Raw genomic sequence first — 18869 nt, forward strand, 5'->3', positions numbered from 1 at the left:
ACTTAGTCATAGTCTCAGTAGGAAAATATTCTCAGCATTTTATTCTCACTGTAAATAAAAATGATGACGATGAAGTAAGTTTATTCGGCAGAAACGAAATAACCACGTTCCTGCTGTTTTCTGCCCTTTCTTCAACAGTGCTGACTGGAGGACTCAGGACGCCGCTCATCATAGAGAGCACGGATAGCAAGTCTATGGTTTCCTGATGTAACTGCCTAGCATCTCGTTCGTCCGCTCGCTTTCCATTAGTGCGCCTGCGCAGCAGTGTCGTGGTGCGGTTCTGTACTTTGCCGGTTTCTCGTTGTAGCGTGAGGGAAGCCGGCGCAACCATGAGCGGGACACTGGCCAAGATTGCCGAAATCGAGTCTGAGGTGATCAGTTTGGGGGGTGCTTTCTGGGGTGTTTCGCGCTGTGGATTGTAGCCTCGGCCTGACATGTGTTTGCACGGCAGGCGCCGGGTTGTAGAAGTGCTGTTGGGTGACAGTCGCACCCGCTGGGCTGTGTAGTCTAGTCCTATTCATTGTTTTACTACTACAATTATACGTGCTGTGTTGTATACGTTTTGTATAGTGTGTGAGGCCCCATGCGCATGACCGTGAAAAATCGCTGTAGTTACGCACCGCATTATGGTCCGCAATTACAGACCTGCCCGGTTCTATTGGCCGCAGACACCTTTCCGTATCGCTGCCGAAAGGTGTCTGTGCCGTAGAACCGTGCCGGGAAATATGGAGCATGTCCTACTTTTAGTTTTTTGCGGTCCGTGCTCCCATACTTTGTATTGGAGCATGGCACCAAAATGTGGCCCGCAGGTGTCTGAGGCACACGACCGTGGGAAAACTCTGCAATTACGGACCCGTCCCGTTCTCTTAGGCCCCATGCACACGAACATGCTTTTGCGGCTGCAATTCCCCCGAAAATCCACGGGAGAATTGCGGCCCCATTCATTTCTATGGGGCCATGCACATGACCGTAGTTTTTACGGTCTGCGTGGCCTGGGAGCCCGCACCGCAGAAAGAACGAACATGTCAGATTACGGTCGTCTTCTGCGGTCCAGGCTCATTGAAAATAATGGCCTGACAGTCCGCTGCCGGCCGACCCGAAAAACACGGGCGTGCACATGGCTTCCGTCGTGTGCATGAGGCCTTAGCCACGGACACCTTTCTGTATCGCTATGGAAGGGTGTCTGTGCCGTAGAACCGTGCCGGGAAATATGGAGCAAGTCCTACTTTTAGTTTTTTACAGGCCGTGCTCCATACTTTGTATGGGAGCACGGCACGAAAATGCGGCCCACGGGTGTCGGCGGCGGGCAGTGATTACGGGCATGGCCGTGTGCATGAGGCCTCATAGATGCATATTTACTAACCCTGGAGTTTAACCGTGTGCCATGCACCATATTCCTTAACATGACGCACGCACGCGTTCGTTGCCGCGTCCCCTTCAGTCAGCTGATCGGCAGGGGTGACTGGAGTCGGAATCCCACCGATCTGATATAGGCTATCAATGCCCGGAGAAATACTTTAACTCAATGCCACGTGTGGAAAAGTGGCAAAACAGTGTGCTACTTGCAAGCCATATTTTTGTTTTTTCTAACACAAAAAAAAAAAAAGGGGTTGTGGTCTGGATAAATACGGTGCTCAGGCTGAACGTAATTAAAGTGCATTTATGCCAGAAAACGATGAATACTGGCAATCTCTGTACAGGGATTAGAAATAGGTTGGCGCTATGTAGGCAACAGGAAAAATATTGATAAATATTCCCCATTGTGTCTCTGTAGTCGGGTTCTCTAATAGAAGCTAGTTTACACATGTAGAGTGAATAAGGTTGTTTCGCTAAAGACATTGATGGCATATAGTTAGGCCTCATTTACACGAACGTGATATACGTCCGTGCGACGCGCGTGCTTTTCACGCGGGTCGCACGGACCTATACAAGTCTATGGGGGCATGCAGACAGTCCGTGAGTTTTGCTCAGCGTGAGTGCGCTGAAAAAAACTCACGACCTGTTCTAAATTTCTGTGTTTTTCGCGCATCACGCACCCATTGAAGTGAATGGGTGCGTGAAAACCACGAAGGTCGCACGGAAGCACTTCTGTGCGAACTGCGTGATTCGCGCAAGAGCTGTCAAACTCTGAATGTAAACGGAAAAGCACCACGTGCTTTTCTATTTACAAACATCCAAACGGAGTGTCTTAGAGATGAGCGAACCGAACTTCACCGGGTTCGGCCGAACTCGTTTTGACCGAACCCGGCAGAAAAAAATCCGGTACGCGACGTCAGGAGACAGTCATTGTCCAGGGTGCTGAAAGAGTTAAAGAGGCTCTGTCACCAGATTTTGCAACCCCTATCTGCTATTGCAGCAGATCGGCGCTGCAATGTAGATTACAGTAACGTTTTTATTTTTAAAAAACGAGCATTTTTGGCCAAGTTATGACCATTTTTGTATTTATGCAAATGAGGCTTGCAAAAGTCCAAGTGGGCGTGTTTAAAGTAAAAGTCCAAGTGGGCGTGTATTATGTGCGTACATCGGGGCGTGTTTACTACTTTTACTAGCTGGGCGTTCTGACGAGAAGTATCATCCACTTCTCTTCAGAACGCCCAGCTTCTGGCAGTGCAGACACAGCCGTGTTCTCGAGAGATCACGCTGTGACGTCACTCACTTCCTGCCCCAGGTCCTGCATCGTGTCGGCCACATCGGCACCAGAGGCTACAGTTGATTCTGCAGCAGCATCAGCGTTTGCAGGTATGTAGCTACATCGACTTACCTGCAAACGCCGATGCTGCTGCAGAATCAACTGTAGCCTCTGGTGCCGATGTGTCCTCGCTCGTCCGACACGTTGCAGGACCTGTGAGTGACGACACAGCGTGATCTCTCAAGAACACGGCTGTGTCTGCACTGCCAGAAGCTGGGCGTTCTGAAGAGAAGTGGATGATACTTCTATACACAACGCCCAGCTAGTAAAAACGCCCCGATGTACGCACATAATACACGCCCACTTGGACTTTTACTTTAAACACGCCCACTTGGACTTTTGCAAGCCTCATTTGCATAAATACAAAAATGGTCATAACTTGGCCAAAAATGCTCGTTTTTTTAAAATAAAAACGTTACTGTAATCTACATTGCAGCGCCTATCTGCTGCAATAGCAGATAGGGGTTGCAAAATCTGGTGACAGAGCCTCTTTAAACTGGTTCAGCACCCTGGACAGTGACTTCCGATCACAATATACATGAACGTGTAAAAAAAAAAAAAGTTCTGACTTACCGATAACTCCCGGCTTCTTCCTCCAGTCTGACCTCCCAGGATGACAATTCAGTCCAAGTGACAGCTGCAGCCAATCACAGGCTGCAGCGGTCACATGGACTGCCGCGTCATCCAGGGAGGTGGGGCCGGATGTCAAGAGAGGGACGCGTCACCAAGGCAACGGCCGGGAGACAGGACTGGAGGAAGCAGGAAGTTCTTGGTAAGTATGAACGTCTTTTTTTTTTTTTTTTTTTTTTTTATTCATTCACAGGTTGCTGTATATTGTGATCGGAATTCACTGTCGAGGGTGCTGAAAGAGTTACTGCCGATCAGTTAACTCTTTCAGCACCCTGGACAGTGACTGACGTCGACTAGCCTCATCTCTATGATGGCGGCTGCGCGAAAATCACGCAGCCGCGCATCATACACTGATGACACACGTAGCTGTCAAGTGCCTTTTGCGCAAGCAAAACGCTGTGTTTTTTTGCATGCGCAAAACGCACACGCTCGTGTAAATGAGGCCTTAGGTTGTGGTTTGACCATGGGCGTTGCTACAGGCTCATTGTCCAATCACTAGTAGTTACGACAAAATCACAGCTCTTATGGTAATGGTTAAAGAAGTTGTCCAGCTGTTAAAAAGAAATGGCAGCGCCATGTGTGTTTAAAATAAAACAGAATATCTGTCACCCCAGCGCCGATCCTCCTGTTGTCCCTCTGCCGTACTCTGTTTAGATCGCAGCATCAAGCCAGTAAGTATGGCACGTGACTGCTGCAAGCATTGCTAATACGATATGAAAAGAGACCAGTGGGGGATCACGTGAATATGGGCGCTGTATCAGTGGGAATTTAAAACTAGTCTTGTTGTTTTATTACTCAGCAGCCAGATTTCTTTCTTTTTTACCAGCTGGACAACCCCTTTAACATACATTTACATATATCTATCTATCTATTCACATATACACAGTTGAGTCACATTATTGTGACCACCTCCTACTTTCGGCGTCGGCAGCGCGTAGCACAAAAAGGAAGTGATGTGTTGTGGGCCGGCTTGGTGGGTATACAAGGTGTTCGATAGGCTGTCTGAACACATATCACTCGTTGTTGCCATGGGTAAAAGGGGCGATTTTATCAGAGTTGCAAAAAGGGATGATTATTCGTGCCAAGAGTGGCAGTATTTCTCAAACGGCGCATGTTGTGAACTGTTCACGTGCTGCTGGGGTGAAAGTGTATTGTGAGTGGACAAATGGCACTATTGGGAATAACCGATGTGGAAACTGCGGAGCACCACATGCCATTGATGTGATGAGAATGTCAGTTACAAAGGTATGCAAGGGCCGAACAACACGCTACAGTGGAGCAGCTCACCATGAAAATCAACCAGGGGGCTACCAGACGTGTGTCTAAACCAGTTCAGAGAACCCTACTGCGTATGGGCTCTGAAGCAGACGGATGGTCACTGCTCCTACGCTAACAAAGGTGCATCGGAAAAAAAGGCTTCAATTTGCATGGCAGTATCGGAATTGGACCACCGATGATTGGCAAAGGGTTGTCTTCTCCGATGAGCCACGTTTTTGGCTTAATCGAACAGATGGATGTTGGTGTTTCAGGCAAGCAACATCCGAGAACAAACACCCTGCAACCATTGCTGGAAGAACACAAGCTGGTGGTGGCAGCGTTTTGGTCTGGGGGATTTTTTTCATGGCATTCTCTGGTCCCACTTATTCATGTGGGAGGCACTCTGAGCTGATTTGTATATGAATCCATCGTTGCCGATCACGTCCACCCATACATGCTTTGTCTTCCCTGGGGTGGATGGAATCTTCCAGCAAGACAATGCAACACGTCACGCGGCTAGAAATGTCTCTCAGTGGTTGGAAGAGCACGAACAAGTACTTCCCCCTAAGTTGCCAGACTTGAAAACAATTGAGCATCTGCGGGGCCACCTCGATCGTCTTGTTGGCTCTATGGATCCTCCCCCACGCACCTTCCAGCAAATATGGGATGCACTGCAATCAGCATGGCTCCAGATACCTGAGACAACCTACCAGCACCTTATTGAGTCACTCCCAGCCCGTCCAGCTGCTGTCCGTGCTGCACATGGAGGTTACTCTGGATATTAGCTGGTGGTCATAATAATGTGACTCGATTGTGTGTGTATATGTATTTATATATATATATATATATATATATATATATATATATATATATATGTGTGTATGTATATGTGTATATATATATATATTAGTCCTTCTCAATGAATTAGAATATAAAAAAGCTTATTTCAGTAATTCAATTCAAAAAGTGAAACTCATATAGATTTATTACACACAGTGTGATCTATTTCCAGCATTTTTTTTCTTTTAATGTTGACGTTTCTGGTGAACAGTTAATAAAAACCCAAAATTGAGTGTCTCAGACAATTAGAATATTATATGAGCCCAATTTCAAAAAAGATTTTTAATACCAAAATGCCCTATAGAAAAGTATGTACAGTATATGCCCTCAATACTTGGTCGGGCTCCTTTTTCATGAATTACTGCATCAATGTGGCGTGGCATGGAGGGGGATCAGCCTGTGGCACTGCTGAGGTGTTATGGAAGCCCAGGTTGCTTTGATAGCGGCCTTCAGCTCGTCTGCATTGTTGGGTCTGGTGTCTCATCTTCCTCTCGACAATACCCTATAGATTATCTATGGGGTTTAGGTCAGGCCAGTTTGCTGGCCAATCCAGCACAGTGATACTGTGGTTATTAACCCCTTCCCGACGTAAACGACTTTCAGATTTAAATTTTCGTTTTTTCCCCTCCACATTCCAGAAGCCATAGCGTCTTTATTTTTCCGTCGATATAGTACTATGAGGGCTTGAGTTTTGCGGTACGAGTTGTAGTTTTTCGTAGCACCATTTATTTTGCCGTATAATGTACTAGGAAACGGGAAAAAAAATATTTGTGGGGTAGAAAATGAAAAAAACAGCGATTTCTCCATGGTTTTTTTTGTGCGTTGTTTTTACGGAATTCACTGTGCAACAACATGTTAACTTTTATTCTGCGGGTCAATACGATTATGGCGATACCAAATATGTATAGTTTTTTTTTTTCTATATTTTACTACTTTTACAAGTAAAAACCGAAGTGTAAAAAAGAAAATTAATTTTGCATCGCCAAATTCCGAGAGCCATAACTTTTTTATTTTTCTGTCGATTAAGTGGTATGAGGGCTTATTTTTTGCGGGATAAGCTGTAGTTTTTAATAATACCATTTTTGTGTAAATGCGACGGTTTGATCACTTTTTATTTCATTTTTTTGTAGGAGATGAGGTGACCAAAAAATAGAGATTCTTTCGTTTACAATTTTATTTTTTTACAGCGTTCACTGTGCGGGTTAAATAATGATATATTGTAATAGTTCACGACCGGTGTGACCACGCAAGTTCGCTAGGCAAACGCCATACATTTTCAACCCCTGTCAGCTTCTAGCAGTATGCCATTAACCCCTATCCGCACCAGGACGTAACTGTCCGTCGTTGCGGGAGGTTACTTCCCGCACGAGGACGTACAGTTACTGAGTTAATCTCGGTGCACACTGTCGGCGACAGTGTGCACCGGGAATCGGGAGGTCGGCTGTCGCCGACAGCTGACACTCCCCTCTTGCCGGCCAGCGGTCATTTGCCGCTGATTTCGGCGCATTAACCCCTTAAATTCGGCGATCGGGTGCAATCGCTGAATTTTAGGGGTTTCTAACATATTGGCAGACCCCCGTCCGAAATCGCGGGGTCTGCCGATAGTTAGTATGGCAAACGGAAGCCAAACAATGGCTTCCGGGTCTGCCATGGATGGAAGCCCATCAGGACCAACCTTCGGCTGGTCCTGATAGGCTTCCTGTCAGAGTGACAGAAAGTCACTGTGCCGTTCCCGATGCACACTGTCGGCGACAGTGTGCATCGGGAACTTGGAGATCAGCTGTCCCCGACAGCTGACACTCTCCAGTGTTGACGATCAGCGGCTCATCGCCGCTGATTTCGGCAATTAACCCGTTACATGCGGGGCTCGATTGCGATCTCCGCATGTAGCGGGTTTGTAGCGCATCAGCAGCCCCCATGCAATCGTGGGGGCTTCTGATGCTTGTGATGGCACCCGGGGGCCAGACAACAGCCCCCAAGTCTGCCATGTATGTCAGCCTATGAGGATCAGCCTGCTGATCCTCGTAGACCAACTGTCAGAGTGACTGTGACGTCACACTAACAGTTGGAATACATTACACTACCTAGGTAGTGTAATGTATTCTAGCAGCGATCAGAGCTGCAGGTCAAAAAAAGAAAGTGTAAAAAGTAAAAAAAAAAGTTAATAAACAAAAATATAAAGTGTAAAAAGTTATAAAACATTTTTATTAACTTTTTTTTAAAGTGTAAAAATAAAAGGTTTTGTTTTCCTATAAGTCATTTATTATAGGGAAAAAATGAAAACGTTAAAAAAAAGTACACATATTTGGTATCGCCGCGTTCGTAACGACCCAATCTATGAAACTATAATGTTAATTTTTCCGCACGGTGAACGCCGCAAACAAAATAAACGGAAAACTGTGAGCGTCGCTATTTTTTGGTCACCACCCCTCCCAAGATGGAGAATAAAAAGTGATCAAAAAGTCGCATTTACCCCAAAATGGTACCAATAAAAACTACAACCCGTCCCGCAAAAAACAAGACCTCCCACAGCTTTTTTTGACGAAAAAATAAAAACGTTACGGCTCAAAATAGCGTGTCCCAGAAAATAAATAATTTTATAGAAACTTAATTTTATTGTGCAAACACTGCAAAACTTAAAAAAAACTATACACATATGGTATCGCCATAATTGTACCGACCGGCAGAATAAATTAAAACATAATTTATTGCGCACGGTGAACGCTGTAATAAATAAAGAATTTAAAGCGCCAAAATCGCTGTTTTTTGGTCACCTTAGCTCTAAAAAAGATCCTGAGGGGCCAAAATGCTCACTATACCCCTAGAAAAATTCCTTGAGGGGTGTAGATTCCAAAATAGGGTGACTTTTTGGGGGTTTCCACTGTTTTGGTCCCTCCGGGGCGTTGCAAACCCGACATGGCACTGAAAACCAATCCAGCAAAATCTGCGCTCCAAAATCCAAAAGGTGCTCCCTCCCTTCTGAGCCCTTACGACCACATATGGGGTATTGCCGTAATCGGGAGAAATTGCTTTACAAATGTTGGGTGGCTTTTTCTCCTTTATTCCTTGTAAAAATGAAAAAATTCTATGTTTCCACAGAAAAATAGGTGATTTTCAGCTTCACAGACTAATTCCACTAAATTCTGCAAAAAAACTGTGGGGTCAATATGCTAACTATACCCCTAGAAAAATTCCTTGAGGGGTGTAGTTTCCAAAATGGGGTCACTTTGGGGGGGTTTCGACTGTTTAGGTACCACAAGACCTCCTCAAACCTGACATGGTGCCTAAAATATATTCCTAAAAAAAGGAGGCCCCAAAATCCACTAGGTGCTCCTTTGCTTCTGAGGCCGGTATTTCAGTCCATTAGCGCACTAGGGCCACATGTTGGATATTTCTAAAATCTGCAGAATCTGGGCAATAAATATTGAGTTGCGTTTCTCTGGTAAAACCTTCTGTGTTACAGATTTTTTTTTTTTTATTACAAATTAATTTCGGCAAAAAAAATGAAATTCGTAAATTTCACCTCTACTTTGCCTTAATTCCTGTGAAACGCCTAAAGGGTTAAAATATTTTCTGAATGTGGTTTTGAATACCTTGAGGGGTACAGTTTTCAAAATGGGGTGATTTATGGGGACTTTCTAATATATAAGGCCCTCAAAGCCACTTCAGAACTGAACTGGTCCCTGAAAAAATAGCCTTTTGAAATTTTATTGAAAATATAAGAAATCGCTGCTAAAGTTCTAAGCCTCGTAACGTCCTAGAAAAATAAGTACGTGAAAAAAAATGATGCAAACATAAAGTAGACATATGGGGGATGTTAACTAGTAACTATTTTATGTGGTATTACTAACTGTTTCACAAGCAAATACATTTAAATTTAGAAAAATGCTAATTTTTGCAAATTTTTGCTAAAATTTGAAGTTTTTCACAAATAAATATTGAATTTATCGACCAAATTTTTTCACTAACATAAAGTACAACATGTCACGAGAAAACAATCTCAGAATCGCTTGGATAGGTAAAAGCATTCCAGAGTTATTACCACATAAAGTGACACATGTCAGATTTGAAAAAATCATCTGTGTCCACAAGGCCAAAACAGGCTGTGTCCTAAAGGGGTTAAAGGGAAGGTGTCACGAAAAAAAAAACACATTTCATATGTTACTGCTCTTAGTATGTCATTAAAATAAATTTTATTTATTTGTGTTTTTGTGTTGTACTTTTTTCTTTCTTTTATTTCTCTTCTCTATGGGGGCTGCCATTTATTTATTTTCATCTCTGTATGTGTCGATTAACGACACATACAGAGATGGAATACTGCACATAGATCCCCATAGAGAATGCGAACGGGAGCCATTCCATTCACTATAGCGTACGCCGTCTCTGTGGGAACGGCGCATGCGCCGCTCCCACACAGACCAAAAGGAAGGTCTTCGGCAGAGCGACATCCGGCGCCATTTTCATCTGGACCGGAAGCCGCAGCCGGACAGTAAGACGACTACTTCCTGTTTCGGCTTCCGGCCATATGTTCAGACTAGGAGCGGAGGCAGCGGCGGCAGGAGCAGGTAAGTTAAGTTTGTGTATCTGATGTGTGTGTGTGTGTGTGTGTGTGTGTGTGTATGTTCATGTTATACTGTGTGATTACCACTATCTAATCCTCCTACACTCTGCATTCGCTCAAAAAATGGCGGCACACAGTGTAGGAGGTTTGAACATTCAATCCCCTCCTTTCTTCTGGCACTAGCCAGGATAAAGGACGGGGAATTGTTTGAGGACGCTAGAGCGAATGTGTAATCTCCAATTTTGGGAATTGCTCCCTCTAGTGACCAGCACATGGAAACGTTGTTATAAATTAGAATCTAATCTATAATATATCCTGACTTTTGAAAAAATTAAAAAAATTAGAACAATGTGTAATCTTTTATATACTAACTGACATATTCCCTTTAATGTCTTTAGTGACACAGCCTTTATGTTTAACATTAGAAATAGTAGCGCAAAGGAAAAGCGAAGTAGCTGGACTTAGCAGCAAAGCAGGTTACTGGTTTTAGTTTCCAAAGAGCTTCTATAAAACCAGCTGAATTTTGAATTTGTTTGCTATGGGCAACTGCTTCACTTTCCCCCATTGCTTCACAGTCAGGACCACCAGAAACTCTCAGACGGGGTGACTTGTGAAATAGGTGACTGACCGCCATTCACAGTGCAGCTCTGACCTACAGTGATTTCACATCTACTGAAGTAATACTGCAGATCAACGATAACCTGAAATGTTTGCATTGTCAGGTCACGCACAAAGGGGCAGATTTTCTAATACTAAGACCACGTAAACTTATCACAATGGCATTTGCTGTATAATAAATTTTGGTTTGTCTTTCTTGACCAGTTAGGCACTGTTCTCTTCCTTATGCCACCTTTTGATTTGGCTATTTGGCACATTTAAGCCATGTCTTTTTGAGATTTTTATTTAAACTGTGTCTTGTGAGGAACTGTTCATTTTGCCGCATTTTCTTATTAAATTGGTCTAAACCTGATGCGACATTATGCACCAGGAATGTGCCACATTTTTTGCGCATTTTACAACATATTATAGACGCAAACACATAACTGCCCAATGTTTGTGAATTCTTATGGCTGTGGCTGTCAATCGCATATATTTATGGGTAAAAATGATGCTTTCTGTTTTTAGATGGCCCGGACCCAGAAAAATAAAGCCACCGCACACCATCTTGGCCTGCTGAAAGCCCGGTTAGCTAAGCTGCGCCGTGAACTCATCACCCCAAAAGGTGGTGGAGGTGGTGGTCCTGGGGAAGGTAGGTGGGCTTGATGATCTTATCTGTGCTGCTTGTGTGTCACTTGATTTGCAGAGCCAAATTGCCTTTGTTTCTCGTGGTAATATAGGATATATTACGTTATGCATTGATTTACAAGACAGGGCTCCAGACTGGGACTAATTTAGGTGCAAATGCAACCGAGCATTTAAGGGGTTGTCCGACAAAAAAATAATTTATTTTCTGAAATGAATATACTTTGTTTCAAACCTGCACGGATCACAGGTCTTCAGTCCCTGTCGCGTGGTCCTGGAAGTTTGGCGCGGCTATTCTTACGGTGACCGAAAGTATATTATAAAGTTTATTAATTTCAGAAAATAAACATAATGGTTTGTCTTTTGGTCAGACAGCCCATTTAAAGGGGTATTTCCACTCCCGCACTCTCCATACAGGTTAATAGAGAAATTCATTATCTTGTGAATTTGCCATAAATGCTTAAGATAGGAATACCCTTTTAGGAAAGACGACCGAAGTGTAATTCTTGGTTATGTGGCAACTGCATTTACAGTCACGCTTGGAGTTGGGTGATAAAGTAGGGAGTAAGCAGGAAGCGCATAGGGAAAGACTGCAGCTGCCCGCTGTATGCCCTATTGGAAGGTTTGCCTGTGCTTCTTTTCTGTGGTTTTCCTGAAGTTTTTTTCACTTTCGGCCATTGAAGCTAATGCAAGAACCGCGGGCAAAAAACGCCATGATGGGAGGACAATGGCAGAAGCAGTGGCAAATGCCGCCCGGGCAAAAAAACCCACCTCTGCCCATTGAAATCAATGAAAGGCAATTTTGGCCTTTTTTTTGGCACTGATTCAGACGCGATGTGTAAACTGACCCTTAAAGGGAACCTGTCACCAGCATTTCACCTATTAAACCGACTATACCTGGTGGTAGTGGGTTAAAAATCATTTCTATATAACCTATAATTGTCGTCTTAGTCGGCTCTGTAGCTTTAGTATTCAGTGTTTTAGTATTCCCACATCGTATGCTAATGAGCAGAAAAGAGTCAGATCTTCTCTTGAAAAGAGTCAAATCTTCATTTGAAAAAAGTCATATTTTCATTCCTCAAGTCTTTCCGCGTTTCCCCGGCCTCCTTACTTTTGATTGACAGCTCGTCGCCTTCCCCCAGCACACACAATCCCGCGCTTGTGCATTGATGTTCTCTTCTCGTGTGTACGCACAAAGGGACGCCGGATTATTACGATAAAAAGCGCAAAATTTTTGCAGACCGTTATTTACAGTCGGGGGAGGAGTTTAGGAGAGGGGATAACGGTAATGAACTTTTGATAGCAGCGGCCAGTGAGGGATAAGTGAAGTTCAATAGGTGAAATTCTGGTGACAGGTTCCCTTTAAAGTGATGGGGTACATTAATACATTGTTTTAACCTTAGTTTGAAAACGAATTAATTTTTTTGCAAAAATGACAGGAAAATATTTTCCTGTAAAACACGGTATTAAAGTACCCCATCCTCTCCTCTTCATTCTCCCTTTATGTTGTGTCCCTACACTCTGTACCTTAGCTCCACTGTCCATGTCTCCTGTTTTCTGCCTCCGTTCTGTTTTATTCCCCATGTTCATTAGTTCAATCCCCCTGCTGTTCCACTCCATTAAAATGTATACAATATAACAAAATATAAAAAATATATGTATACATTTGATTCGCAAATTATACACATATATTAGGTATCCCTATATCATTAATAACCCGTTGATTTGAAAGCGCATGCATTATGATCAGTAAGTGACGGAGGGGGGAAAAAAATTATGTGGTTTTTTTTTGGTTTTTTTTCCCCTTAAATCTACAACCCATCCTGCAAAAAAGGGGTTAATATGCACTGGAGACCTAAATTATGCGCAAACTATATTTACATTAGACCTCAATTAAATAACTAAAATGTAAAACTTCGGGATAGTATTTGAATTTTTTTTTTTTTAAAAGGTTTTCTTAACTTTTTCTCAAAATACAAATGTACAAAAGCGCAAAATTGCGCACAAAAACATACATAACATACTGACCAACCGCACTAGTTGGCAATGACAATCCTCATATAGAAAAATACAATTACAGTGCAAAAGCCCACATGAAAACTTAACGGATTACAGGTGCATATAAGTGTATTATGAAGAAAATAGGATCAACATTTGACCGCCATTATTACCAAAAACAGACAACCAGTCACACGTCACTCACTCCTACCTATCAGACAACAGTGTCCGAAATCTCCATCCATCTAGCCCATATCTTCCCGAATTTGTCAGGACACCCTCTGCTAATTTATAGTTTCTGATATAATGGTATATACTTATTTACCAGTTGTAACCAATGTTCTATACTAGGACACACCATGGCCTTCCATTCCATAATTATAACCTTCCGTGCACAGAACAAAACAAATTGGAAAAAGATTTTGTCATAATAGCCTTGTACTAACTCATTCATAATGCCCAAAAGGCACACCTGAGGGGAGAGCACCCGGGGAAACTCAGTTATCATGCAGAAACTCTACAACCCTTGACCAAAATAGTGAAATCCTAGGGCAGGACCAGACACAGTGGAGGTACGTGCCAATATCCGACTGACACCTAAAACAGCTGTCCGACCCGGAGGCCCCAATTTTCTGAAGTCTAACCGGAGTGTAGTAAATTCTGTGTAGAAACCGCGATTGTATTAAAAAATCTCGAGCACTAACTACGAAATCAAAGAACGAAAGCTCCACCTCCCTCCACTCCTCCTCCAACAAATCAGGGATATCTCTCTTCCACCCCAGGTACGCCCTATCAAATGGACGTTTTACAGAGGACAGCAACAGGGCATACGTCTGAGTGAGGGTCTTAGGAAGGTCTGTGGTGCCGAGTAAGTCCTCCAATACGGTAAACCCCAAAGCTGGCATAACAGAACCAAACTGAGCCAAGCAGGCATGTCTCAACTGGAGATAATGATAAAAAACCTTTCTCGAGACCCCAAATCTCTCCTCTAGCTCAGAAAAGGAGACAAACTTGCTGTCTACAGAGTATATTTGGCCTAAAAATCGAACCCCTATCCCAGCCCACATCATCGCTCCCGGCAGGGACACCAGGTGAGGCAGCCATGGATTATTCCATAACGGAGTCCTGGGGGAAACAGAAGAATCCGTAGTATCTTTTAGTAAGAGTTGTGCCTTCTTCCAGGCATTCGCAATAGTTTTTAACGGTAAGGGCACCTGACACGAAGTTTTAAACCTATATAAGAGGTTGGTAAGACTCTCATAGGAAGTCATGAGTGCTCCAGCCAGTGCCGTGGCCGCATTACTTAAGTCAATGTCTAGTATTTGAAATTTTAATGTGACTGTTTTGGGTTTAAAGCACTTTTGCACAGGGATGAAAGCAAAGCTTAAAAACTTTCTACCAGTGCCTACCTTTTTTGTTTTGTTCTATTGATGTCCATGAAAGTTTTGCTTGCTTGGCTATGAAAAGGTGAAACTACTCCATTTAACAGGTGAACCCCTCATTCTGACAAGTTTTATTTCTCTTATCATTAACCTCTTTACCGTGGTAAATTATGTAATGAATTATTCTCTTGCTGGTGGGACCGATGACACTTGTTGTTTTTAGTTGCTTCCAGGAAACTAAGTGGACAACAGAAGGTACCAAGAGTTTGTATTGTGAGGCTTCACTCGGTTGAGCTACAGACGGCGACATCCAACGTGCTATTACATTTGATATATGCCATAACAATATGGCGCGGGCTCAGGAGCTGAGCCCGCACCATAAGAGATGTGTGCCGGCTTTTTCAACACAATGGTCGGGATAGGAGATCACTCTGATCCCGGCCATTTAACCCCTTCGATGTTGTGGTCAATAGCAACTGCGGCATCTGAGTGGCTAGACTGAAGGACTGGGCTCATCATAAATGGTGCCAATAAAAACTACATTTCGCCCCCCAAAAAACAAACCCTTACACCACTCAATCGATGGAAAAATAAAAAGTTATGGCTCTCAGAATATGGCAACACAAAACCTATTTCTTTTCTTTACAAATAGTTATTTTCTTTGGAAAAGTAGTAAAACAAACAAAAATAGATATAAATGGGATATCGCCATAATAGTATTGACCTGTAAAATAAAGTGAACATGTAGTTCTTACCGCACAGTGAACGCTGTAAAAACGAAAGGCAAAAACGGAGGAATCGCTGTATTTTTTTTTTTTTTTTTCCCATTCCAAAAAAGTTTATTTTTATTTTTTTTTAGTTTTCCAGTACATTACATGGTACATTAATTGCCAATAAAATCAGCAACTTGTCCTGCAAAAAACAAGCTCTCAAATGGCTGTCGACGGAAAAATAAAGTTTATGGCTCTTGGAATATGACGATTGAAAGATAAAAGAAAATTAGCGGTGTTTCCAAAAGGTTAAATGCTATGGAAAGTTTTTTTGTTTTTTTTATCCCTAATAAAATGGATGTATTTTTATATAAAAATCACTTCTGTAACGTTCTTTTAATAAAAAATGTTCTCCATTTCACGTCTGTTGCTTCTTTGTACCACTATATACAGATGATGCAGAACACTGTTAGGGTATGTTCACACGCAGTAGCAAAATACGTCTGAAATTACGGAGCTGTTTTCGCCTGAAAACAGCTCCTGGTTTTCAGACGTTTTTTAACAATTCGCGTTTTTCACGGCGTATTTTACGGAGTCAATGAATAACGGCTCCAAAAACGTCCCAAGAAGTGACATGCACTTCTTTGATCCGGGCGTCTTTTTACGCGACGTCTTTTGACAGTGACGCGTAAAATTACACCTTGTGGGAACAGAACATCGTAAAACCAATTGAAAGCAATGGGCAGATGTTTGTAGGCGTAATGGAGCCGTTTTTTCAGGCGTAATTCGAGGCGTAAAACGCCCGAATTACGTCTGAAAACAGTGCGTGTGAACATACCCTTAAGCTGGGTTCACATGAGCATGTTACGTCCGTAAAGGACGGAACGTATTTCGGCCGCAAGTCCCGGACCGAACACACTGCAGGGAGCAGGGCTCCTAGCATGATAGTTATGTACGACGCTAGGAGTCCCTGCCTCTCCGTGGAACTACTGTCCCGTACTGAAAACATGATTACAGTACGGGACAGTTGTCCCGCAGCGGGGCAGGGACTCCTAGCATCGTACATAACTATGATGCTAGGAGCCCGGCTCCCTGCACTGAGTTCGGTCCGGGACTTCCGGCCGAAATACGTCCGTCCATCACGGACGTTAATGTGCTCGTGTGAACCCAGCCTAATGCTTTAGAAGGCTACTGAACACCCGTTGAAGAATCTTGGACCACTCCTCTATGTAGACCATTTCCAGCTCCTAAATATCCTTGGGTCGTCTTTTGCGGACTGTCCTCTGAAACATACTACGTTTTGTCAATTATTTGGAGACTGAGAAGGTCATTGCAATACATTGTTTTTGTTCATGCTGCCATTTCTATGTGGATTTTGAAGGGAGTTTGTGTTGATTATATTGCTGAAAGGTCCAACTGTTCTAAAGTTATATCCCAGCAGAGGGAAGAGTGTGAGCTAGAATTTAATTAGACTCATTATGCAATACTTCTAGGGGAGAATACCACCGTAACACAAGTCCGGGACTTGCGGCCGAAATACGTTCCGTCCTTTACGGACCGAACATGCTCGTGTGAACCCAGCCTTAGAAGCCGAATCCGACAATGAGCTCCTTTGACGGCTCGACCGGCAGCTGTGTCTTTGTGCTCCTGAGACTTCACCTGAGCCTAATACTAATCAACTCAATTTATTAAATTTAAAAAAAACTACTAAAGGTTTCTATAGCCCTTAAATGTGTAGACGTCCTATGGATATGTTTTATGTCCATATTTTGTCATAGTTTTTTCATCTGTATTTTCGTTCGTTTTACCCCAAATTGGAGATACAAATATGGATAATATAAAGAGGCTGTATACAATATTGATAGATAAAATGAAAACCTCCATATTTAAATACCGACAAAGCAATTATGCAGATGGAAACAGCTTTTTGGAGTTTATAGGGACATGAAGCTCGATTGTGTGAATGAAGCCTTAGAAACTAGCAGCTTGTGTACGTATGTAGCACATTTGGTTTGATTGTAGATTTTCTGTTGTAGGCTTCGATGTTGCAAAGACTGGGGATGCTCGAATTGGATTTGTGGGATTTCCATCTGTGGGGAAGTCAACACTCCTTAGCAATCTGGCTGGTGTTTATTCTGAAGTGGCCGCTTATGAATTCACTACTTTGACAACAGTACCTGGAGTTGTGAGATACAAAGGGGCCAAAATTCAGGTAAATATTTTCTCACATACGTAACTCTGCTTTACCACATCTTATAAGTGCAGCAAAGACCTTAATAGCTAGACACCGGAAAGAGGTTGATCCCCCTACAATAACTGAGTGGTTAAGAGAAATAAATATAATACAATCGTACGGAAAAAATAAATGGCTTTTGAACCAAGACCTAGACAAATTCCAACATATATGGGACAATTGGATACAATTTTATAAATCTGTAGATTTATCCTAATTAGCTAATACTACAGCTTGATCCCACATTTATATAACCATGACATTTTCTTCCTGAGGCAAGTCATCTACTCAAGATTTTCCATACATTGGTTCAAGGGATTTAATGCCACATTTTTTTAAGGTCAACACCATATTGATTTCTCAATATAACATTATTATACCGGATTGTATTGTTTGAGATGCATTATTATATTAATAGATGTTTCGCATTGTGAAGATGATCTGTTACCCCCTTCCCTTTTTTATTTTTATACCCTTCCTTTTTGTTTGTTGGAAAACCCTAAAATAAAGGATTTACAAAAAAAAATATTTTCTCACATAGTACTGTAGCTAGGTTCTTGCTATGATGGTTCCTATCCACGCTACCTTAGCTTGTATCCTTTTCAGGGCGACATACACACTTACTTTCTTCTTTACTGTCTACCAAAATGACACATGGATAGAATAAATGCATTATTCAAAAATCATCTGCTTTGATTTAGTATTTAACCAGTCTTTTTATAGTTGAGTGAATTTGCCTGTATGTCTAGGGCGAACAGGGGCAGATTTATTATTCAAAATGGACCAGATTTCTGGCCGAAATTGAGCCAGAATACTGACGTACATGCCGTTTTAGACACATTTTGCACAGCACTTTACACCTCTTATCACTGCCCCCTTGTAAACTAGTAGAATGGGTCATGGCTTAAAATTGGACATGTGCAGCAAAATTTTGGCGTAAACTAAGCCAACCAAGAGGTAGTAAAAGGAAAATAGTCTAGGTAAATGCGCCAAATGTAGACAGTATGCACCACTTTGATAAATTTGGTGCATCTTCTGACTATTTTGTTTAACTTTAAAAACTTAGACAGTACTAGTAAATCTGCCCCACTGGTTTTTTTTTTTAATCTTTCCCCTTTTTCTAACAATAATATATCTATTTACCAGCTGCTTGACCTTCCTGGAATCATTGAGGGAGCTAAAGATGGAAAAGGCAGAGGGCGCCAAGTCATTGCAGGCGAGTTTAGTCTTTCATGATTCTCATTGTAGTAATATGCATAATTAATGATATGTATACGCACGCACCCAATTATTAGGCAAGTTGTATTTTTGAGGATTAATTTGATTA

General features: G+C 42.5%; 1 protein-coding gene across 1 annotated transcript in view; it reads left to right on the forward strand.

The window, feature by feature from the left end:
* Nucleotides 1–236: 236 nt before the first annotated feature.
* DRG1 (developmentally regulated GTP binding protein 1) overlaps nt 237–18869 on the forward strand; it is a 49274-nt gene continuing 30641 nt past the window's right edge. Inside the window, exons 1-4 of the mRNA XM_075831541.1 lie at nt 237–371; nt 11103–11226; nt 17346–17521; nt 18689–18758. Of these exons, the coding sequence (XP_075687656.1) occupies nt 330–371; nt 11103–11226; nt 17346–17521; nt 18689–18758 (412 nt within the window). The 5' untranslated portion in view covers nt 237–329. The remainder of the gene's footprint in view (nt 372–11102; nt 11227–17345; nt 17522–18688; nt 18759–18869) is intronic.

Source organism: Rhinoderma darwinii, chromosome 1 (assembly GCF_050947455.1).
Source record: "Rhinoderma darwinii isolate aRhiDar2 chromosome 1, aRhiDar2.hap1, whole genome shotgun sequence".
In the NCBI taxonomy this organism is placed as follows: Eukaryota; Metazoa; Chordata; class Amphibia; order Anura; family Rhinodermatidae; genus Rhinoderma; species Rhinoderma darwinii.